Source organism: Cervus elaphus, chromosome 20 (genome assembly GCF_910594005.1).
Source record: "Cervus elaphus chromosome 20, mCerEla1.1, whole genome shotgun sequence".
NCBI classification, from domain to species: Eukaryota; Metazoa; Chordata; class Mammalia; order Artiodactyla; family Cervidae; genus Cervus; species Cervus elaphus.
Genome location: NC_057834.1, coordinates 135,518,230 through 135,541,564, shown reverse-complemented (window position 1 = coordinate 135,541,564; position 23,335 = coordinate 135,518,230). Strand labels below are relative to the sequence as shown.

Here is a 23,335-nt window from a genome sequence, read left to right as displayed (position 1 = left end):
AGCTCTGTGTGCTGAGACTGTGGTGAGGGGTCTGTTTGAGCTTTCTTCCTTCAGATTCTCGATCTCAGTTTGCTCCCAACCTGAAAGCTTCCTAATTTTTAATCGACTTGTTTCCATACTTTATTAATCAGTTAAGGGATCATTTTACCAGTTTTGTTGTTGTTCAGTCGCTAAGTCGTGTCTGACTCTTTGTGACCCCAAGGACTGCAGCACGCCAGGCTTCTTCTGTCCTCCACTATCTCCCAGTTTGCTCACAATCATGTCCATGAATCGGTGATGCCATCCAACCATCTCATCCTCTGTCATCCCCTTCTCCTCCTGCCCTCAATCTTTCCCAGCATCAGGGTCTTTTCCAATGAGTCGGCTCTTCGCATCAAGTGGCCAAAGTATTGGAGCTTCAGCTTCAGCATCAGTTCTTCCAATGAATATTCAGGGTTGATTTCCTTTAGGATGGACTGGCTTGATCTCCTTGCAGTCCAAGGGACTCTCAAGAATCTTAGTATGAGTAAAACACACATTAATAAAAAAACCTAACCACTTTCTTCAAAGTCAGTGGCAAACCGTGAGCTTTAAAATGTACCTCAAAATAACTTTTAAAAAATGCTTACTTATGGGGAACAGGTGGACAGTATAAAGAAGAAAAGAAAAACCACTCAGAACCCCTCATAGAGAGATGCCATTGCTAACATTTTGGATATTTTTTTCTGGATACAAGAATGTCTTTATTTACATTGAAAAAGTCTCTTAATAGAAACAACAGTAAAAAAGAAAAAGAAAAGAATGTCTTTAATAGATTAGTCTTAAATACACTGTTTCCTAATTTTTAAATGTATATTGTATCATTTCCCCAGGTGATAAACACAACCTGAAATGACTTATCTTCCCTTATATATGCATACACATACATATATATATATATATATATATATATGTATGTATACCTGAATCGCTTTGTTGTACACTTGAAACCAACATAATATTATTAAAAACTGTAGCCATGAACATCTTTTACAAAAACGTCTAATTAATCACGTTACTCCTTGGCCACATTCCTAGACATTGAGTTTGCTCATGTAATTAACACATATTTATGGAGCTCCCACTGTGATGAAGGCTTGGCTGGACCCTGGATTCCTGGGCCAGAGGAGAGGTTTTCAGAGCCTCTGCACACAATTTCACATCGCTGTGCAGAAATGCTATTGTACCTGGTCTCCATCAGCAGCGTGTTGGGGGCAGCTCCATTGCAGGCTGACCAGCACTGTAAGTGTTCGCTTAAAAAAAAAATGTGGCTGTAAACTCTAGGCATTCAGTCTCGACTTTGTTATGTTACTGACCTGGCAGAACGTTCCTCAGGCCGGCAAGTTGCGGGATTCAGCTGCCCACCCCTGGGGCTGGAGAAGCTGTGACCTTTCAGGGGGCAGAAGGGATGCTCTGAGGTTGACGCAAGAGCGCCGGAGGGAAGATGGGAGCGGTCAGAAAGTGGCAAACCAGGATGGACCAGGAGCCACCGAGCGACACGGAGCCCAGGCCAACCTGCCCCCTGGACAGCTCCCTGGGAGGGTTTTGGGTGTCGACAGACGGGTGTGTTTGGATGTTGGGGAACCTAAGGGTGGAGGGGCAGAGAGCCAGGGCTGCCCACTCAACAGCTGTTCCCCCTTCCTTATCACCAGACCCGGCCCTACGGCCCCCCTGCAGCCCTGAATGACCCCACGCGGTCAGGCCTGTGGTACGTCAGTGCCACAGGTGGGATTCCAAGGACGCTGAATTAGAAGGGCCAACTAGGCTGCCCCTTCCCTTCTCCTCGCCTAGAAGGCAGGCACTGGACGTGGACTAGCCCTCAGTGGGAACCGGGAAGAGATGAGCACCCACAGATGGTGGTTGACCAGGTGGCCAGGCCCAGGTGGCCTTCTGGTATGGTCCAGGCAGCCCTGGCCTGCCTTCCTCCTCCAGCTGTCTTCCCTTATTTAAGCCACGGTTTTGTAAAATCTCTTACCAAATAGATAACCAGTATGCATGAGACATTACTTTGCCAACGAAGGTCCATCTAGTCAAGGCTATGGTTTTTCCAGTGGTCATGTATGGATGTGAGAGTTGGACTGTGAAGAAAGCTGAGCGCCGAAAAATTGATGCTTTTGAACTGTGGTGTTGGAGAAGACTCTTGAGAGTCCCTTGGACTGCAAGGAGGTCCAACCAGTCCCTCCTAAAGGAGATCAGTCCTGAGTGTTCCCTGGAAGGACTGATGTTGAAGCTGAAACTCCAATACTTTAGCCACCTGATGCGAAGAGCTGACTCATTTGAAAAGACCCTGATGCTGAGAAAGATTGAAGGTGGGAGGAGAAGGGGATGACAAAGGATGAGATGGCTGGATGGCATCACCAACTCAATGGACATGGGTTTGGGTAAACTCCAGGAGTTGGTGATGGACAGGAGGCCTGGCGTGCTGCAGTCCATGGGTCACAAAGAGTCAGACATGACTGAGCGACTGAACTGAACTGATGCACGCGAATGGAACTGACTCCTCCCGAAATCACTTTTCTTTGTCCTTTTGGGGGTTATTTCCCAGAAGACAAGTCAGCTTTGTTATGGTTTGAATTTGGCCTACTGGGGGTCATGTGACTGGATGGCCAGGTGGCATGCTGCGTCCCCAAGGATGGTGTCCCCTTCTGTTGCACAATTTGCAAGACATTTTGTGGTGATGTAGGCTCCCCATGCCATGGGGAAATCTCAACAGAACTAAAAACTAGTATGTCCTGCGATCATGTGGTCCTGTCTTTACTGACATGGAAGACTTGGGAGCGGGCAGGGGAGAAGCCATCCTTCTGTCTGTAGAAAGAAGCATCTGGAAGGTGCTCAACTGACTAATAGTGGTGACATTCTGGTGGTGGCATTTGGGATGAGTTACCTTCTTTATGCTTTTCTGATTTGGGTGGTAAAGATAGGATGTATTGTGCATGAGAAATTTTTTTATACATATATATATTTTTGGGGGATGCTGGAGACAAACATCTCTATTAAAGTCACCAGCAAAATTTTGGCAAATATTTAATAATAGCATCGTGCTAGAATGGGTTTTTTTCCTAGACACTGTGGACACCTTATCACATATCTAGCACAGTGCAGTCCAATGCAAAGATAACATCCAAAACATATGATGTATCAGAGCTTCCCGGACCTGCCAATTCCTGGCTGGAGGAACCAGGGCCTCTTGGAGTTTCTCGTAAATAAAAAAAGTCAGAAGAGCTGCTCCTTGTTTTTTATCTCTTGCCAAGACTACAGCCCCTGGGCCAGTTTCCTCAGGCAAGAGGCTGCCTGACCCTAAGAGAATCCCTTTGGTAAGCGAGTCCAATTAATCATGACAAATAACCCCTCCCCCTCCGCCCCTGCCCCACCCCCAAAACCCAAGGAAAACCTCCAAAGAAGCGATGTAGACATATTTCCATTTCTTTATTAGAAAGAGGCCTCTACTCTATAGCCACCTCTCTCCATTACTTTACACATTTTTCTTTTTTTTTCCCCCCTTAGAATACTGTACAGCTGACACAAAAAATCCCAAGGCAAGAAAATACAAACTGGCATATTTAATCAAAACAAGCTCATATGAAATAACAAGCAAAGTGAAATGTCTGTCAATGGTTTTAATTACAGTACAAACAATATAAATAAAGCATCATTGAGTCATTGTGAAACATAAACTTGCTGAATGAGGTAATATAAAAACAACCGAAAGAAAAAACAACAACAACAAAAGAACCCATCTCTGGATAAACCCCAGGCTACTCTTCCATCTTCTATACACGGCTATTTACAGAAAGAGAGAAATGCGCTAGAATGCGCCGCGTCTAGGCCTTCCCGTTACCTCCCCAAAATGCCTCTTGGTCATCACCTCTGACCTGCTCAGGCTTCCTTCTCGGTAACACACCCAGCCGCAAGATGGGAACCCTGTTCCAAGTCAGAGTCAGGAGAGCGGGGGGTCTGTCTGGGGCCGGAAGCCGCTCCCTGGGACCCACGTGGTGGTGCCAGCGGCTGGCATGGCCCAACACCAGCCCTCCCGGGGCCGCCAGCCCGCATGCCTTTGATCAAGGGCGCACGGCATCGCCAGAATTCGGGCGCTAAGCCAGGGCGAGGGTAGGAGCCTCAAGAATTTGCTGTATTTTAGATGCAAAAACCCGGTTGTAGGAGAGAAACTGTGCTGCTTTTCAACGTTTGGAGGAGGCGTTATTTCTAAGACCAAGATGCGTGAACGGCCATAAAGCACTTTCTAAGGGTACCCTCTGCCTAGCCACTCGAGTCCATCAGCGCGCCTGTAATAGTCCTGGAGAGGAAGGGGCGGGGACCCTGGGGCGGGCCTGGGAGGGGCGTGACGTGCTCACGTGGCCAGTGACAGCGGCCTCCCCAGCTTCGGGCTCCGGCGTCTGTCCTCCCAGAGAGACGTGCCTTTTCCCCAGGTGCACCCCCAAGTACAATGGGCTGCCCACCAAGGTCTCTGTATGAAGCTGGGCCCTCAGGGTTTCTAACACAGGCGTCCATGAGGGATGGGGAGACCCAGGACGTCCTTCGTCCAGCCCCCGACACCCCTTTTAACTTCCACGAGCCAGTGCTGAGTGTGAGCCTCCAGGGGTTGGGCACTCTCTCCGTTTTACAAGAGTATTTGAACCTGCTCAGACATTAGCTTCCAGGCCGGCGTGGGTGCCGCCTGGCAGAAGGGAGATGGGGGAGTGGTCCGATTTGGGGGCAACTGTGCCCAACAGAGAGTGCGTGTACCAATGGGGTTTGCCGCACTCCAAAGGTCCCCCAGCCCTCCCGCATCTCATTTGGTTCCTTTCTTTCATCTGCATCTCAAGACGAAGGTCACGGAATGCTCACTGACCCTGAAATCTGGATCACTCATAAGTGCTAAGGGAGGACGGGCAAGGCTCTCCCCTACTTCTTGACCAAGACCCTCAGGGGGTCCTTCTGGACAGACGCCAGTCAGACCCAATAGAAGACAAGCCTCACGCCCGCCTCTCACTCACACGGGCACCCTGCCTCACCTTGCGCACGGGCAGCACCTGCGTGGGGCTGGGTGTCCCGGGGCTGGGGACAGCTTTCAGGACCACCATGCGTCTTAGCTGGGCACGCCTGCCCCAACCCTACCCTCTCTTTGGCACCGAAGGCCTTTTTGTTTTTTGGATGGGATGAAGGCCTCAGATAAGGACATTTTAACCAAAGAGGCGAAAACCCCGAAACCAAATGCTGTCAACAAAAAAAAAACAACACACTCTTAAGTGAAACGTGGTGAGGAGAGGTTTTCAAGTTCACGGTCACGGCCGCCTTGCTTTGGGGAGGGTGCCTATTACACAGGTGAAACAGAAATATGTCTAAAACATGGGCTGCAAAAAAAGAAAAAAAAAAAAATCACAGATTAAAAACAGACTCTTGTTTTACAGAATCCCCTGCTGATGAAACGTCCTCTAATTTCAACTAGGACCAAGACCACAACAGCCAAACTGGAAAAGAGGGTTTGCTCTATGTTTAAAATCAGCAGACGCCCAAAATGAGACAGGGAATTTATTCATATTTAAAAAAAAATCTATTTCAGGACAGCGTTTGTTTTCTAACGGGAAGAAAATCTGAGGTTTGGAGATAATAATGTCTTAGGTGGCTGAGACAGACGGGGCTGCAAACCCTGAGTGGCAAAGTTTGTCTCTTGGACGTCACAGCATCTTGGGGTCCTGGAACGACTTCCTGGCAGTGACGGGATTCAAAGTGCATCTACCCTAAGTGACCAGTCCCCTCCCCTCCCCGCTTCTCTCATCTGCATAACCGGAAGGAATCTGAGGTCTTGACTGATGGGCGACCTGATTTAGAAACCAGAACCGCAAAGAGCAAAGAAGCTGTGTCGCGCTGGGCAGGGCAGGGGGCAGACCACGCCCTTCTCAGCCAGCCGGGTGCGTATCGGGGACCCCGCCCACACCTGAAGGCCCACCAACCACCAGGCTTCCTGAGGGCACTCACTGGGGGGCGGGGGCTGGTCCAAAGAAGCACTGCTGACTAACGGCTGAGAGAGGAAAAGGCGAGTCTCATGCCAAAGGCCCTTATGTAGCTTTTTTGGTGAAGGATGAGGGTGAAAATGACTCCGAGACACGACTTCACAATGTGAGACCCACGTGTGAGGAGGCAGTTAGAAATAAATTATATTTCCTGGGGAAGAAAGATGTGTCTCTCCAGCACGTTTCTTTCTGTCTGAATTCCTTCCTGACGGCTTTCTCAATTCGTGCGCTTGAAGGACATAAATACAATCCAGGGGAGCTCTGGGAAAGTCGCGATGACCTTGGGGGGCGCTGGAGGGGTGCAAACAGCAGGTTGTGGGGGAGGGCCGCCTCGCCTTCCCACCGTCTGTGCTTTCTGAGCAGCTTCTGAGACCCGGCCCGGCTTGCTCACAGACACCCTCCAGTGCGACTCGGCTTCCGCGCCAACCCAGGCGGGAAGGCGGCGCGCCCCCTCTTGCTTCCAGAACATTCTACATGCAAGGAGAAAGGACCGGCGGGGTTGGAGCCACAGGAGCCCACGTCACCCCCAGGAGCACAGCTCGGGCTGGGGGGTTTGGTCGGGCAGGAAGCGGGGCCCACTCTGAAGGGGAAGGAGGTGACCACCACGGACAGGCGTGGGACAAGGCGAGTGGCACCCCTGAGAAGGAAGCGAGCTCCCGCAGGGTGGGTGCTCACCGACCAGGCACACAGGCTCAGGGAGGGACAGAGGAGAGAGAGAAAGGGAGAAGAAGGCTTTGGAGGGGGGGTGGGTAGGAGGAGGGAGGCAGGCAGTGGAGCCATATCTTGCCAGCCCAGGGTGCCCTGTAAGAAGCTCTAAAGGGAAGTGGGGCAAAGACTTGGATGCTGGGCAAGATCGAAGGCGGGAGGAGAAGGGGACGACAGAGGACCAGAAGGTTGGATGGCATCGCCGACTTGATGGACATGAGTTTAAAGCAAGTTTTCCAGGAGTTGGGGACGGACAGGGGGGCCTGGCGTGCTGCACTCCATGGGGTCACAGAGTAGGACATGACTGAGTGAGTGGACTGAACTGAGGGCAAAGACTCTGAACAGGGTCTGAACATGAGAGCGTCCAGCCGCCTCTGGGTGCCAGAGGAGGCGTCTGCAGGGGGGAGGCCTGTGGCATCAACAATGTGGCAGAGAGTGGGGCAAGAGAGAGGGGTGGTCGCGGCCTGAAGCAGCGGGAGTGAATGGCATGAGGGAGACCCCCAGCTGTCCTTCCCTAGAAATGCGAACTCAGAGGAAGTGGAGGGTGCACTTCAGTGGGTGGGTTGAGGGTGCGGGGCAGGGTGGGCTCACTCCTGGGGGGGCGGCCCTCAGAGCCCAGCTCCCTCCTCTGATGCATGAATGGAAAGGGGCACTGATGGGCTCTGCAGGGACAGGGGCGCTGGACGAGAGGGTCTGGCAAACGGGCTCTGCGGCCAACTCCAGGGGACACTGGCTCGTGGCCGTGTGGCCAGCTCGGGGGGTGGGGGGGTGGGGTTCCTGTCCCGTCTGCGTCCTGTTCTTAATAAACACCCACGTGTTCTAAGCAGCCAGCCCCTGGCTGGGCGTCGGGCTGGCACTCATCACATGGGACCCACACCCTGCAAGGCCACTGGGTTTCACTGCTGCTGAAGGACCCGGGGAAGCTGGAAGCTGCTCAGGGAAGGGCGGCGAGGCCAGGTGAACCCAGGTCTGCTCAGCCCTGGGGCTGACTTTCTCATTGGACTGCTCCCTAATGAAGCAGTGACAGCTCCTTTGCAAGCACGGGGCATGACGCTGGACGTGCGGGGGTGGCACACAAGTGGGAGGCCCCCAGGTGATGATGGAGGCCGAGGCCGGCTGCCAGCAGACCGCTTCAGGCTGCACAGAACCCCAGCGGAGGAGCCAGCTAGGGTCACAGCCACGGCCCAGGGCCCCGCAGGAAAGGGGCTGATGGAAGGATCGCAAGCCCGAGGAACGTAGGAAGAGCTACTCTCTCCTGCACCCGAGGCCCCACGGTCAGCAAGCACCCACTGCCCTCACCTGCTTTCTGGGTGATTCCACACTGCGGGGAGGCTTCCTGGGGGAACAGGGGGCTGCACCTGCTTCTGGGATCAAAGACTCATGACCGTGACGCTCACCATTCATCTCCTGGGGAAGACAGGGGACGAGAGGGGGGACCTCGGACCCTGTCCTGGGGAACCATCCATCTGTCTACCCTAGTATTCAAGGTGCACCCACGCACCGGCAGAAATCAAGGCTCCTTTCTCTGCAGGCTTCCCTGGCCACCAGAGAAATCCAGAGAAGTCTGTGACACCCCCAGGGGCCCTTGTGAGTGGCCACCTGACCACATGCCTTCCCCGGCCAGTGGGTTCCTGGTCAAGAAAAAATTTTAAATTCTGAATAGAAAAGGTTACATGGATTCTACAGCGGTAACTCCCTGGGTCATTGTCATGTCCCTGAACTTACATGAAAATAAGCCATGAAAACGCGACTCCCTTCCCAAACTGGTTATGTCTACCACAGGCCCTGCGTCCTTGCTTCTCTGGCCTTGGTGTCAGTAAGGCTTTACGATGGGAATGAGAACACTGTCAGCAGAGAAAGGGTTTCTAGTTTGACACTGAAACACAGATGAGCCATCTTTCTTTTAAAATAAAACCCTTGAAACCCACTACCACCTTCTCTCTGTTGCCAAAACTTGGGCTCAAAATTTAGCAGGCTGCCTCCTGGAGCACATCACCATAGCTAAAAATAGCAGGAAAGAGGTCGCCTTTTCTAGGGAGGAATCAACGAAGCCCCAGCGCTGGAGGGAGGGAAGGGAAGAAACCAGCGTAGCATACCGGTCGTGAAAGGCTAAGTGAAAAAAGAAGTCATCTGGGAAAATATTATATTATAAACACATCTAATAATCTGTACACACTCATATACATCCCAAAGAGAAGCCTTACAAGGAATTTCATTTCTTTTCAAAAGAAGGCTTCACTATGATAAAGCATTCCTATGATGGGAAGTAACTACAATGAAATAATTTAATAATTTTGTTTATACTCTATCTGCGTTCACTACATAATAACGTCTATGCTAAGGTGGGGGGGCAATGGGTGTGGCTGGATTAGAACAGTAATGCGTTCTTCAAAAATAGGAAGGACTTTCTTTTTTCCCCCTCTATTCACATTTAAAATAACCACACAGTGATGAAACACAGAATTAAAAACCGGGCGGAGGGATTATGGCCCTGTCCTCAAGGTTCCCAGGCCGGAGGCTTGTGCACCTGTTTATCCTGGGAAACGGCCGGATTCCACCGAGCTGCGTGCAGGTGAGAGATGCCCGTGAAACACTGACCCATGGAGAAACTGTGTAAAGCTTTATTTTTTTTCCCCCCACCTACTTTTAATTTTTTTTTTTTTTTTTAAAAAGTCAAAGAAGAGGAAAAACTCTTACAAAATAGAAGGTTTCATATATGAGAGCAAGGGACTTCCCCGGGGGCAGCCGGGGGAGTGCGGTCCTCTGTTTTGGTGCTGCCGATCCTGTGCTATCCTTCAAGGGGACACCCCGAATCCCCATCCTACCACCAAGGGGCTCAAGGCACAGTCGGCCCCTCTCTGTAGCCTACGGTGTCGCCACCTGGTTATGTCTGGCCACCATGCTGGAGGTGGCCCAAGTCTGAAGCAGCCAGAAACCACGACAACGGCAAATCGGGTGACGTACTGAAATGATGGGCCTGGCCACCAGGTTTAAAAAAAGACAAAAAAAGTCTCAGGGAGTCTCATGAGTCAGTCTGTGCCCCCACATTGGCAGCGGTGGTCAGGGTGGACCTTTGCAAAGCGCTAGGGTCTGGGGTTTGGAGTCCCCCGTGTCTGAACACAGCGCTTCCTCGCAGTTAGCAAAAGCAGCGTCGGAGAGCAATCATGCTTTCAGTAATGAGCAATCACGGGCCTCTTCCCCCCAGTATGCTTGCTTTTTTTTTTCTTTCTCCCCTTTCTTGATTTTAATAAGCAAATGGTACCACCATCTTATTCTGATGTGCTCCTTTTTGAAAGCTGTATATCACATTAATGGAAGTGTTTACTGCTGGGAATATTTCCCATGTACAATGATCTGTAACCCTCTTGTCTCAACTAGTTGCATATTATTAGTTCACATCCAGTTCAATTTATAAATTAACAGAGGTGCCATTTGTCTGTACAAAAATCAATGCATATTTATGAACTTCTTTTATTCAAATAGATTTTCAACACATCTCGTCTAAAGACAGAATACAGAGGCCTGCGTGACTTGGGCCGCGTGGGCCCCGGAGTGACTGAGACCCCAAGACACCCACCTTGGCAGGAGGACACAAAATATCTCTCTGGTTTGGGCAAAAAAAAAAAAATAGCCTTTTACACATTTACTGAGTTTACTAAAATGTGCTTGAAATGTCGTGGTTAGCGGAATTCGTGGTTTCCTTTTGAAATTCCAAGTCACTCTTATTTATTTTTTTCCATTTTGTTTTGCACCAAGGAGACTGCAGTCAAATAATACTCAGCAACTGATTTCCTCTCTTTGGACTGAAAAATTAAACAGATACTAAATTATGACAGTGAATTTAGAAAGGAGGGCTCCAAGGGCTTGGGAGAACATGTCTGGGATAATACGCCGCTTCTCAGAGTATTGCGATCACATCGTGGCAATCACCCGAGCGTGCTGTGTAACTACCTCCGCCGCTAATACGCTTTCTTCCCGGTGATGAGTAATCATGTTCTATTAAGCAGCGGTAATGCTGGAAGAACTCAACTACACGAGCGTAATGAAGCCAGTATCCTCCCTGGACAGATTAGCTACAACTGATTTGACACATACCATCATAGGGGCTTCAAACCTGACAAACTCTGCTTGCTTCTGATTTATGCCGTCAAGCTCCTCGGAGAAGAGATGAAATCCAAGTGTTCCGTTTGGTAGAGGTGAAATGTACTGATGTGCTTAACTGCCAGTTAAGGAGAGTCACCCCCTTCCTGCTGGCTGCGTCGCCCTCCCCCACCCCACCCCCCGCGCGCCCCCCCCCCCACCGCCCCTTGTGCCCTGCTCGTCTTCTCCGCCGCCGGATGGACCAGGGGTCCCGGCGCCGGTGTGCTACCATCAAGAACCCAGGCCCTCCGGCCGCTCCTGTGTTGTCGATGAGGGGGAGTCTATGCAAAGGAATCAACGCTGCAGCCTCTTCGCGCCCCTCGAGGGCCGTCTGGGTTTTGTGATTTCGCTGGGGGTGAGGTGGGGGGAGAGGGGTGGGGGTGCGTGGCCGGGGACCACCAGAAGTGAGGGGGACCCGACGGGACTCACGTGGGTGACTCCCCAGGGCGCGCGCGGGAGGCTGCGGGCACACCGCGGTCCTCAGATGACGGTGGGCACCCTCCCGCCGCTGTTGTTGCGGTTAGTGTTCTTCCGGGACAGGTTGGGGGTGGCCATGAGCGCGAAGCGCTCGTCGGGGCAGCCGTATTGCAGAAGGACCTCGGTGCACTCCTGGCTGGAGGCCTGCCGCGCGTAGGCCAGCGCCGTGTTCCCGTGTGCGTCGCGGGCCATCACGTCCACGCCGTACTGCGGAGGCAACAGAGCCGCGTTAGAGTCGCGGGAGGGCGGGGACCGGGCGGGGACCGGGTGGTGGGTAGGTGGGTGGGGTCCACCCCGCGTGCGCCTGCGCGCAGGTGGGCGGATACAGCACCGGAGGTGCGGACATGCGCTCCAGGACGGCTGGGGAGACCAGTGCCCAGTGTCGCTGGCACAGCCTGGCAGCCCGCGCTCCCCGCTCAGGTGTGTGCTTTTAAGGAAACAAGGTGGTTTCTGCGTCCGAAACGGACCAAGGATAATTCTAGTTCTGCTATTTCTGTTTTGACTTTCCCATTGTAAACACAAGAAGATCACGCTTAGGATCTCAGAGGCAGTTCATTTCCATTGTAGGAAATAGGTAAGGAATACCTAAGAGCACAAGAAGGAAAAAAATCACTTATAATCTCGCTATTCAGAGATAATCTTGGTTAATAGCTCAGTGATTTCCTTCTAATGGTTTTCCTTTGAATCTAAATGCATATATGGGTAACTGAGATTAAACTGGCACAAATTACCTTTTTCTTTTTTTTCTTTTTTTTTAACTGAACAGTGCACTCTGGTCATTTTCTTAGGTCATTAAAAATTATTCATATGCGTGACTCCTAAGAGCCACACAGTATTCCTCCCCATGAGCATAATTCAGTTCCTCTGTCCTCGGTGGCTACACATTTTGTGGTCAAGTCGCCACTGGTGTAAACAGTGCTGTGATGTATGCCCTCATGCTGACTCTATCTCAGGGTCTCTGATGGTCAAGAGTGATGACTAGAAGGGGAAATACGAGATTAAATTACACCAATGTTTTTAAGCGTCCGGGTCTTGAGAAAGGGTGGACTGATGATCACTGCTTCCACCACAATGGATGAGAGTCTCATCTCTTGTCTTCAGGAAGCATCAGCATGAAAGGGACTCTTGGCCAATGTGAGGGGGAAAGATGGCCTGTGATTTGTTAATGGAACTAACTGTCTTCTTCCCCCTCAACTTCTTATGTTGAAGTCTTCACCCCTAGTACTTCAGAATGTGCCTGTGGCTGGAGACGGCGTTTTTAAAGAGATAATTAAGGTTAACTGAGGTCATGTGGGTAATGCTCTAATCCAATATGACCGATGTCCTTATACGAAGAGAAAGGGACACCAGGGATGCTCACACACAGAGGAAAGGGCCTGCAAGGACACGGTGAGAAGTCAGCTGTCTGCAAGCCAAGGGAGAGGCCTCAAGGAAAAAAGGTCCTGCTGTCACCCTGACCTTGGACTTCTGGCCTCGAGAACCGTGAGAAAATAGATTTCTGCTGTTTGAGTCCCCTCATCTGTGGTATTTTGTCAGGGCAGCCCCGGCAGATTCATATGCAATTGCTTTTATAAGAGGAAGCTGAACACTGAGTGATTCTGATACCTCTGCGTCTAATTCTCCCATCATACACCTCCCAAGAGTCAGGGAGAATATGTACAATGTAGCATCCTTCTTGGCTGTGTTGGACAGACCATGCCCTGCCCTGGGGGTGGGAGGAGAAGAGCCCCCCCACTTCTGGACAGTGTCCCACTACTGTGAGCACACACCTCCCCTTCCTGCCCAGGGACCCTCTCAGTCCAGCTGCCATCCTTGGAACGGGGGACCTCCCCTGGCCGAGGACCCCAAGGGCTTGAAGGTAGCTGCCGCGCAGGGTGAGTGGGCTTCTCGGAAGCAGCTCCTGGCTGGCACCATCATGTTCTCCCTTTTTCCTCCCCATTCCAGCTGCATGGCAAATGCCTCAATAGAAATGTAAAATGACAAACTTTTCGTAATAGAAATTAATCAGAAGAAGCCCCCTGACAAACTCCTACCACATCAAATCTCAAGGCCTAGGGTCCGACAGTTCTGCGTTAGGTGAATGAAAAACCCAAAGGGGTGGTAATGGGAAAACCACACGGACTGTTGTGTTCATATCCACCCTCTTCACCCCCCCACCCTCAAAAATGATGTGAGTTTTCCGTAAAAGGAACAACAGGGTCATGACCAACTAAGTTTGACCTGAGGGAGTCACTGCAAAGATGAACTTGACAGAAACTGCAGAAAGTGCTATGCAGAGTGGAGCACTCTGCCTGCATGGGGGCGCACACCCCCCTGAGTTCATCCCTCTCTTTTAAATTGGTTTTGCGTGGTCCCTCACAAAGGTGGGCTGAAAGGCAGGGGGCCCACCCCACACCTAAATCCTAACTGCCCGATTCCTAGTATTTCCCACTTTTCAGGTGGATGACCATAGCCTTCACCCAGAAAGACGCCCCTGCCTCGCCTAGGCTCCCCGGCGGGCGCTGGGCCACCTACCCAGATGAGCAGCTGGGCCAGGACCACGTTGCCCTTCCGGCAGGCCAGGTGCAGCGCCGTCCGGCCGTCAGCCTCCCCGCAGGTTTCGTTCACCTCGTCCCGGGAGCCGTGCGCCAGCAGCAGGATGACCGTCCGCAGGTCCTCGTCGGCCGTGGCCCGCAGCAGGTGCTGGCCCAGGGACAGCTCCGTGCAGGGCAGGGGGGCCAGGAAGAGCTTCTGCTCGTACTTGGCCCGGATCCACCGCTCCTTCTCCTCCCTGCAAGAGCCAGCAGACGGGCGCGGTCACAATCCCAGGGTGGGGGATGGAGGCGACCCCTCTGCCCCGCCACCAGCCTGTGTGGTGTGTGCCCAGGAGGCCGCCAGGGGAGAGGGCATGGCAGAGACAAGTGTGCTCACCGGGACCAGGAAGCCTCCCCAGGAAAGCCTGCCCTGCAGCGTACAAAGTGGGTCCCCACCTGGAGCACTGCCTGGGATGCAGACTGTCAGGCCCCATCCCGGCCCCGCCCCCAGCAGAACCCCTGGAGGGAAGCGTTTCACCAGCCCTGCAGGGGATTCTGACACCCTAAGGTGTGAGAGCCTTGATTTCTTTTGCTTTCCGGGTCCGCACCATGCAGGGCGGACGCCACCGGCCAGAGGCCCGAGCCTCACGGTTAAGCAGCCACGGTCAGAGCCAGGACCCCAGAGCACATGGCCAGAGTCCCCCCGGCAGGGTGGAGGGCTGACCCCCCCCACCTGACGTGACCTTGGAGGGCTTAGCTCTCCACGCATCTGCTCAGATGCATGTGTGTGTTGAACTCAGGAGTCCAGACACTCCACATTCCTGGGGAAGAAAATGTGGCTGCAGACCACGTGTGAAAGAGCAGCGACTCCAGTGGGGAGTTTGGGAAAGGATGCAAGCAAAGCTCCTGTGCCTGCTGACTTTTCGATCTCTCCAGACACCTGGGGGAAACCCCAGTGCGGGGTCAACACTTCCTTGACACGCATGCATTCATCACGTGTGACATTTGTGTTTCCCTTTTTGACTTACTCTGCGCTGTATGACAGTCTCTGGGTCCATCTACGTCTCTACAAAATGACTGAGTTTCATTCCTTTCTAGGGCAGGAATAGAGACGCGGATGCGGAGAATGGACCCGTGGACATGGCGGGGTGGGGGGCAGGGATGCTTGGGGGGCACGAACTGGGAGTGTCACTGACACACGTGCTACCACGTGTAACACAGACAGCGAGCGTGAAGCTGCTGTTTATAACGCAGGGAGCTCAGCTTGGAGCTCTATGGGGGTCTCGATGAGCTCTCAAGACAGAGGGGATACATGTATACACGTAGCTGACTCCCTTCACGGTACAGCAGAAACGCACGCAACATGGGAAAGCAATTATACTCCAATAAAAATAAAAAGTTTTCAAGCAAATAAAAAAGACTGAAAAAAAAAAACCAACCACCCCAAGTCCTTCCCGCCAAACAGCAGCTGGGTTTCTGAGGTCAAGTGTGGTGGGGCCCAGTCTACAGGCAGGCGGGTGGCCCCCTGAAGCTGAGCGGGGGTGCAGGAGGACACCTGGGAGAGGGAGTGAAGGTCTCAGCGGGGAGGGGGCTTAAGAATGGCAGCTGCCCCTCCCCCAAAGCACCACCCTGGCTGGGTGGGTGTGGCCACAGGCCCCCCCTTCTCCCGGCTCCAAAGAGGCCAGGGAGCAGCTGGACACACTGGATGGGGGGCTGGGAGGAGACGGGGGAGGGCAGGATGGGAGGAAGAGCTGAAGAAAGAGAAAAAGAAGCCGACAGCAAGGTGTGTTTATACGGACCGGAAGGAAGGGGCCCCAGCCGTCCACTCCTGCCCTCTGGCCGCTACTGGTGGATTTCAATTCTGGCTCCTCAAATGAGGGGTGAAAACCACTGAGAACAACTCAGCGATCCTCAAGATCACAGCGCTGCTAGGGAGGGGGGGAAGGGGGGCAGAAAAATGCCAAAGACAGAAGTGAGACTTCGCAAGGAGCTCTTGAAATGAGAGAGTCCCGGGCACAGAATAAGGCGGGGGCAGAGGTGCTGGGGTGGGGAGGGGGCAGCTCAGGCCCGACAGATGCTTTCTGCTGAGGCTGATGAGAGAAGCCGCAGAAGCCTGCGGATGAGAAGGGACTTGATTACCCGTGGAGGCTTACACATGCAGGGGCCCACAGCTGCCCTCCCCTAAAACTCAGCCTTTTCTTTGGGGGTGTCAGCAGGGCACACAGCTAACAAACCGCTCAGAGGAATCACCTGGGGCCTCCGCCAGGCCCGAGAAAGAAAACTCGTTACCGTGACATTTTTTTCTTCCAGGGAAAAAAAAGACCCTGTTTACACCTTTTACCCGTGTTTACATTGCCCCTAGTGATCCAGTGTCGGGTTAGCCCTAATCTGTTTTTAAATACTTAGGCAAACAAATTCTTCCAGGAGTAAATCTGGATTAGTTTTGCTTCACTTCCCGGTCCATACGAGTGACCCCAGAGCGACCCCCGACCCTTTCATTCGGAGATTTCCAGGAGGAACACGTGGCCGCAGCTGAGAACTCACACCCGCACCCCAGAGCTCGGAGGCCCGCTGCACACCACCCCTCGCCCGGGCCAGAAGACAGGCACAAAAGCGCTGGTAACATCTTGGAAAATAGTGGAGGAGGTGAAAGACAAAAAACCCTGGACCGGCCGTGTTTTTCATGTTATTTAAAAACCTTATTTAAAATGTATTAAACATATGTTGATGCATTTCATAAATCGCCAAAGAGCAAAACGTGAATTAAATGAAAAGGGACAGTGGAGGAGGGGGGAGCATACATCCAGATTTTCAAGTTCCAATCTGCTAGTTCTCATTTTTTTGGTTGGCATTAAAATCAGACGCCTTTTATTCTGCTCTGGTTGATTTTAATACTCATTGCCAAATCATTCAGGGGTAAACCAGAGGACGGAACATAGGAGCTACCGCGCTAACTGCAATTATCCCCTTTTCTTGTTCATGTGCGAATACCCCAGCCAAAGAACGAGGTCAGACCCACAGCCTCTGGCTGCTCTCCTGTGGTCTGTCCCACCCTCCCCACCCCAGCCTCCCAGGCTCACCTGTATTCACTCAACTCACGGCATCTGAATCATGAGTGCATTTAAGCGGTCCTTTGCTTTTAAAAACCAGTGTTGTTCCCAATACATAACAAAGGCGGGTCCAGGTTTTGTGGGGCTAAAAGCACATACCATTTAGGGAGTCTTCTTTTTTTTACATTGGTATGTTGCATTTTCATTTTTATTCAGTTCAAGGCATTTTCTTTTTCTTTCTTTTTTTTTTTGGGGGGGGCCACAAGGCATGTGGGATATTAGTTCCCTAACCAGGGATCAAACTCTCACCTTCTGTGTGGAAGTGTGGAGTCTTAACCACTGGACCACCAGGGAAGTCCCCTGGGGCACCTTCTTTAAGAGGAAGATTCAGGGACTTCGCTGATATTCCAGTGGTTGAGAATCTGCCCTCCAATGCAGGGGACACAGGTTCAATTCCTGGTTGGGGACCTAAGATCCCATATGCCATGGGACAACTAGGCCCTGGTACAGCACTTAATGCTATTTCCAGGTCATGTCCTGTGATTTCTGCCCACGCTAACACGCGGGAGGAAAGCCGAATGCTGTGTGCTTCCTGCAGTGGCCAGAGGGAGGCAAAAGAGAATCGACTCGTGGAGATAAAAGGCTGCGGTTTTTCGGTGTTGGAGACCCCGGGGTTTGGGTGCTCAGACCTTTGCAACGTCAGAAACTTCAGAGCCTTTGTTTCCTCACCTGTAAAATGGGCACAGCGACATATCCGCAGGCAAGGCGGCTTTGGGACTCAAAGTCTCATGTGTGGATGCTGCTCTGCCTGACCAACGCGCTCCCCCGGCAAAGCAGCAGCCGTGGGCGTTGGGATGACTGAAGAGACCAGCATCTCACGATTCTCGCCATGATCGTGCACACGAGAGCTCACCGTGGGGGAGCTGTGGGTGACACGGTGGTGTCGGTGGCAGGAGCGTGGGGCCTGAAATGCCCGCTGGGTACTTTAAGCTGACTGTAGGTAAGAGCTTCTCTTGGGCAACGTGCTCAGCAGGGTGGGGTGGGGTCCCTGGACAGAGGCCTTGACAAACCCAGGGGGGACCTGTGGGCCTCCCACTCCTGGGTGCAGGTGGGCCAGAGAGACTGGGGTGACGAGTGCTCAGAGAATTCAAACCACCCGAGAGCTGCCAGGGCCTCTGGGGCCAAGTCTGGTGGGCCGCTGCCCATGGCCTTGAGATAGCTAAAGTCCTCCTGGATGCTACTGGACTCAATTATACCTGTCCCTCCCCTCCCTGCCAAATCCATGTGTTGAAGCCTTACCTTCCAGTGTGACCGTATCTGGAGACAGAACTTTGAGGAAGGAATTAAGGTTGGATGAGGTCATGGTCCTCATATAAGAAGACGAAGCTTTCTTGGCGTGCCCAGAGCTAAGGCCACGTGGGGACAGAGCCAGCAGGGGTGTCTGCCGGCCAGGGGGAGGCCTCCACAGAAACCAGCCCTGCCCACACCCTGACCTTGGACTCTCAGCCTCCAGAACTGGGTGAGGCTGGCCTCATCTCCAGAAGATAGATTTCTGGTATTGAATGCTCCCCCACCCCCTCGTCCCCCAATTCGTGATATTTTGTTACAAGTGTCATTACAGCAGCTGGTCTGACCAACGCTGGACAGCCACGTGGCCCATCGTCTCCGTGTGGCTTCTATACCAACAGTTAACACGTGAAGGACAGATACTCTGATAGTGACTCCTTTCCTGCGAGCTTTCTTTGTGCACCTGTGGCTGATTCATGTCGGTGTGTAGCAAAAACCACCCCAATATTGTAAAGTGACTATCCTCCAATTAAAATAAATGAATTAATTTTAAAAAGACAAAAAAAAAAATCATTCTGTTTATTTACTCATTTGGCTGTGTTGGGTCCTAGCTGTGGCGCATGGGATCTTTGCTGCATCATCTGGGATCTCTAGCTGGGGCACGCGGGCTTTAGTTGCTCCGTGGCACGTGGAGGGGCAGATCTGAGCTCCCCGACCAGGGATCGAACCCACATGCCCAGCACCGCAAGGCGGATTCTGCACCACTGGACCACCAGGGAAGTCCCCAGAATAGCCTGTCTAAAACCAACTGCCCCGAGAAACCACAATGCCAAAGCACAGGTGCCCCAAAGGTGATTCTGGGATCCCCGGCGTGTCTCAGCCCAGCCTCTCATTTTCCCCAAGGAAGGCCAGTTCAAGAGCAGTGTAGCCAGCAGTAGATCACCTCACCTCATTCCAGTCCCCTGGAGGCCTGCTGCTCACAGCCTCCGTTAGCTAATGAGCTAAAAAATGAATTATTGGCACGGCCGGCCGTCAGCAGAGAGGAAGAGGCCCGGCTGCTCCTCATTTGAGCCCCATGCTGACACACCTTTAAATAAATCAACCGCAAGGGAGCAGGGAAAATGAGAGAACGGGCCACTGATCAGAAGAAAGACACCGGCCCGGTCCCCCCAAAGAGAAGGCAAGACGCGACTGGAGGCACGATGGTAAATATTCTCCTCTCCTTCTTGCCTAAGGGGAAGCCCTTTCCAGGTGACCCGCCGGGCCCCTCTGGGCCCCAGAAGCTGCCTGGTATGTGAGCTCAGGATCCGAGGTCCCAGAGGCCGCGAGTCCAGAGTCCTGCGGGGTCTGCTGGGCCTGCAGCCTGACAGATGAGGCTTTGCCACACGCTTGACCTTGAGGGGTGCAGACGTGGCCGAGGCGCCACCAGAGGCAGTCCCGGGGGCACGCCTCACCTGCAACCCGCAGATTTAGTGCCTGCCAGATGGAGTCAGGTGCGAGCACCAGCTCAGGAGGCGTGGACTCCCAGACGTGGGAGCGCGCTTCCCGTGACGGTGCTGATGGTGATGGAGATGCCGGTGACGACAGTACCTGGCTTTGTTGACGATGCCTGACCCCCGGAGCACCCACCATGTTTTTACAAGTGACCTACGTGTTGTGGTGGCTCAGTTGGTAAGGAATCCGCCTGCAATGCGGGAGACCTGGGTTTGATCCCTGGGTTGGGAAGATCTCCTGGAGAAGGGAAAGGCTACCCACCCCAGTATTCTGGCCTGGAGAATTCCATGGACTGTATAGTCCTTGGGGTGGCAAAGAGTCGGACACGACTGAGCGGCTTTCACTTGCACGTGTCAGAAGCTGGATACCATGCATGTGTGACAGCAGAGGTGAGGCCCTACGTGGGGAAGTCCTGACATTAAGGAAAGCCTTCAGGACAAACGAGATGGGGCATTTCTGCGCCAGGCTTCAGGCAGTGGGGGAAAGGGTGGATTCTGTAACTGACAGACGTGGCTTTTCCTCTTGTGAGCTGGGGCGGCCAGAGGTAAAGGCCTGGGGAAGCCCGCACCATCCAGGTTTGACAGGGCAGACGGAGGTGGCCCCGGCTGGGGAGCTGGGATGAGGTTCCCAGACCTCACTGGCTGTCAAGACTGGCCTGCGGAGGAGGAAGCCCTCCGGCTGGTGGGGACTTGCTGGGAAGGGCAGGGGAGCTTTCTAGCCCACGTGGGCTTGAGCTTGGATGAGCGCTGGCTCTGGTCCCCTCCTGTCCATGGTGGTGTGAGTGTAACTCCCGGGGCCTATTAAATATACCAGGTGACCCCCCACATGGCAAGGATGGCCAACTCAGACCATAACAGAGTCAAGGTTAGAGTCGAGAGGAGATGATGACAGGGGAAATCTGAGGCAGACACGAGCCTTTGTGTTTTGCAGAAGAAAATGTGTAAGGTCAGGGCTGCGGGGAAGGAGCGCTTTCCTCCAATCTCTGCAGCAGTGACCCATGTGTGGGCCGGGCCAGGTCCCCCTGTGGGTCCCGGGGGCTGGTTCCACAGGGGTGAGGCCTGCTGGGCTGGGCGCTGGAAGGCCACTGCGGAGCTCAGCTCTGGGGGGATACGGGGTCACTGGCGAGCCAGGTGAGGTCTGCAGGCATCCAGAAGCCAAGGATGGCACCTGGGCAAGACCAGCCAGGCGACAACAAGGACAGCGTCCACGGCGAGGGCTCACCTGCGCTCATGTAACCGAAGGGGTGTCAGGGAAGGCTGGCTGTCCCCACACTTCAGCCCCTGATACGGGGGCCAGGGCCGCCTTACCCCAGGGAGCAGAAACACTGCAGCGCGATGCCTTGCCCATGTGACGTGACTAGCACGTTGTCCTCAACAATGTTCGCCGGGGTTTTTGTGTGTGTGTAATTTTTTCTTTCTTCCTTCCTTTTTTAAAAAAAGTTTTATTGGAGTAGAGTTGATTTACAATGTTGTGTTAGTTTCAGGTGTATAGCAAAGTGTATCTGTTACACATGTATATACACCCACTCTCTTTTAGATTCTTATCCCATATAGGTCTTTACAGAGTGCTGAATAGAGTTTCCTGTGCTATACGGTAAGTTCTCATTCATTATCTATTTTATATATAGCGGCATGTATATGTCACGGGCTTCCCATGGTAAAGAATGTGGCTCAGTGGTAAAGAATCTGCCTGCAATACAGGAGATGTGGGTTTGATCCCTGGGTCAGGAAGATACCCTGGAGGAGGGCATGGCAACCCACCCCAATATTCTCGCCTGGAGAGTCCCAAGGACAGAGGAGCCTGGCAGGCTACCGTCCACAGGGTTGCAAAGAGCTGGACACGACTGAAGTGACAGAGCAGGCACGCGTGTGTGTCCAATCTCTGCTTGTGTTTTACAGTAAACCTTGGCCTTCCTCATCCTTTCTCAAGCTTTATTTCCTAATTCAGCCTGGGCCAAGCAATGGGCTTCTGGTGATCGATCCACAGACAGGTCACTGCTAAACAGCTGGACTCTGTTCTATATTCTAGGAAAATTCCCAGTAGCATCAGAGCTAATGTTTACTAAGTATTGCTGACGTGTTAGCTGTTGGGCTGAGCAATTATCTAGTTTCACCCTGACAACACCTGGTGGGGCAGGTCCTACCACCGTCCCCCTTATTTTACTTATTTTTGGCTGCGCTGGGTCCTCATTGCTGCGTGTGCTTTCATGTAGCTTCAACAAGCAGAGGCTACTCTCTAGTTGAAGCTTCCATGCTCTTAAGCACTGGTTCAGTAGTTGGGGCAACCCAGCCTGGGTGTGGGATCTTCCCAAGCCAGGGATCGAATCCACATCTCCTGCATTGGCAGGCAGATTCTTTACCCCTGAGCCACCAGAGAAGCTGCCTTCTGTCGTTTTAGGAGGTAAAGAAAATCTTGCTGGGTCCCTGACCTGTGATGGCTACTGTGGCTGCTCCTGGTGGTCACAGCCTGAGCTCTTCCTCTGGGCTCTGCTGCCTCCCAGGTAGGGACACTTGAGCCCGTCCAGAAGGGCATCCCCTGGGTTGTGGGATTCCAGCTCTGTCCCCAGTACCCTGCCTGCCTGCTCTCTTCAGCCATCTCAACACCTGGTGGAGGGTCAGGCGTGAGTGGCTTTGCAGAATCTCGAGCTGTGCCACCCAGGGTGGAGTCAGCACAAGCCACAGACAGGTGTTTAAATTACTCAAAAGAAGTCCAGCTCCTCCAGGCACATCTCCCAGGCCGAGTGCTCAGTGGTGATCGGGAACATCTCTATCACTGGGTCTAGAACACGTTCATCTTTGTAGAGGAAAAGCGCTGATCTCAACAATCTGGCCGGGTCGGGAAGATCCCCTGGAGGAGGGCATGGCAACCCGCTCTAGTATTCTTGCCTGGAGAATCCCATGGTCAGAGGAGCCTGGCGGGCTGCAGTCCATGGGCTTGCAAAGAGTTGGACACACCTGAGGCAACTGAGCATGCATCAGACAATCTGGCCATTTTTCCCTCTCATTTTTTTTTTTTCCTTACCAAAAATTATTTGGGAATGAAGAGAAAGGAAAGCACCAGTGCATGTGTGTGTGTCTGCGGGGGGGCGGTGGGCATGGGGTGGTGGTGGAGGGGCTGAGCAAACGGAAGGCAATGCAGATGCCAGCACTCAGGACAGAAGCTGGGTTCCCGGGGGACCTGTCACTGTGGGTGCAATGACATAACCTGAGCACTGCAAACGCAGGTAGTCGGTGAGCAGCGAAGGGCAGGGCGGGTCTCAAAGGGCTGAGTGAGAGGCGCCCGGACTGGACCTGGGCCACCCTCTTTAAGGAAACCCTTCTTGCTGCGGTGGGTCCCTCATGCGCTCGGGGGCTGGGGGGGCTACAGGATGCAGACGCAGTCCACTGCCACCAGCTGCATCTGGGGTCTGGCAGGATGGTCCAGCGGGCTGCCAAGGGGGTGACAAGGTTAACGGGTTGGATTCCCAGAAAACACTGCTTTAGTAAATAACCAGGACGCTTCCAACTGGCTTTCAGCTCCTTTGTGTGGTCACCAGGGGCAGATGCGGAGCCGTGACCGGACGCCCCCCAGGTCCTTGCCCGTTGCTGAGGCAGGCAGGACGGACGATATTCTGGAAGGATGTCAGGAGTGGTCCTGTGGT

At 53.0% G+C, this 23,335-nt stretch overlaps 1 protein-coding gene across 4 annotated transcripts in view; it reads right to left on the bottom strand.

Annotated features, from left to right (window-relative positions):
• Positions 1-3,425: 3,425 nt before the first annotated feature.
• AGAP1 (ArfGAP with GTPase domain, ankyrin repeat and PH domain 1) overlaps positions 3,426-23,335 on the bottom strand; it is a 575,037-nt gene continuing 555,127 nt past the window's right edge. For all 4 annotated transcript variants that reach the window (XM_043877472.1, XM_043877473.1, XM_043877470.1 and 1 more), the window contains 2 exons: positions 13,866-14,121; positions 3,426-11,558 (listed from right to left, as the gene is read on the bottom strand). In XM_043877472.1, the coding sequence (XP_043733407.1) occupies positions 11,355-11,558; positions 13,866-14,121 (460 nt within the window). In that variant the 3' untranslated portion in view covers positions 3,426-11,354. The remainder of the gene's footprint in view (positions 11,559-13,865; positions 14,122-23,335) is intronic.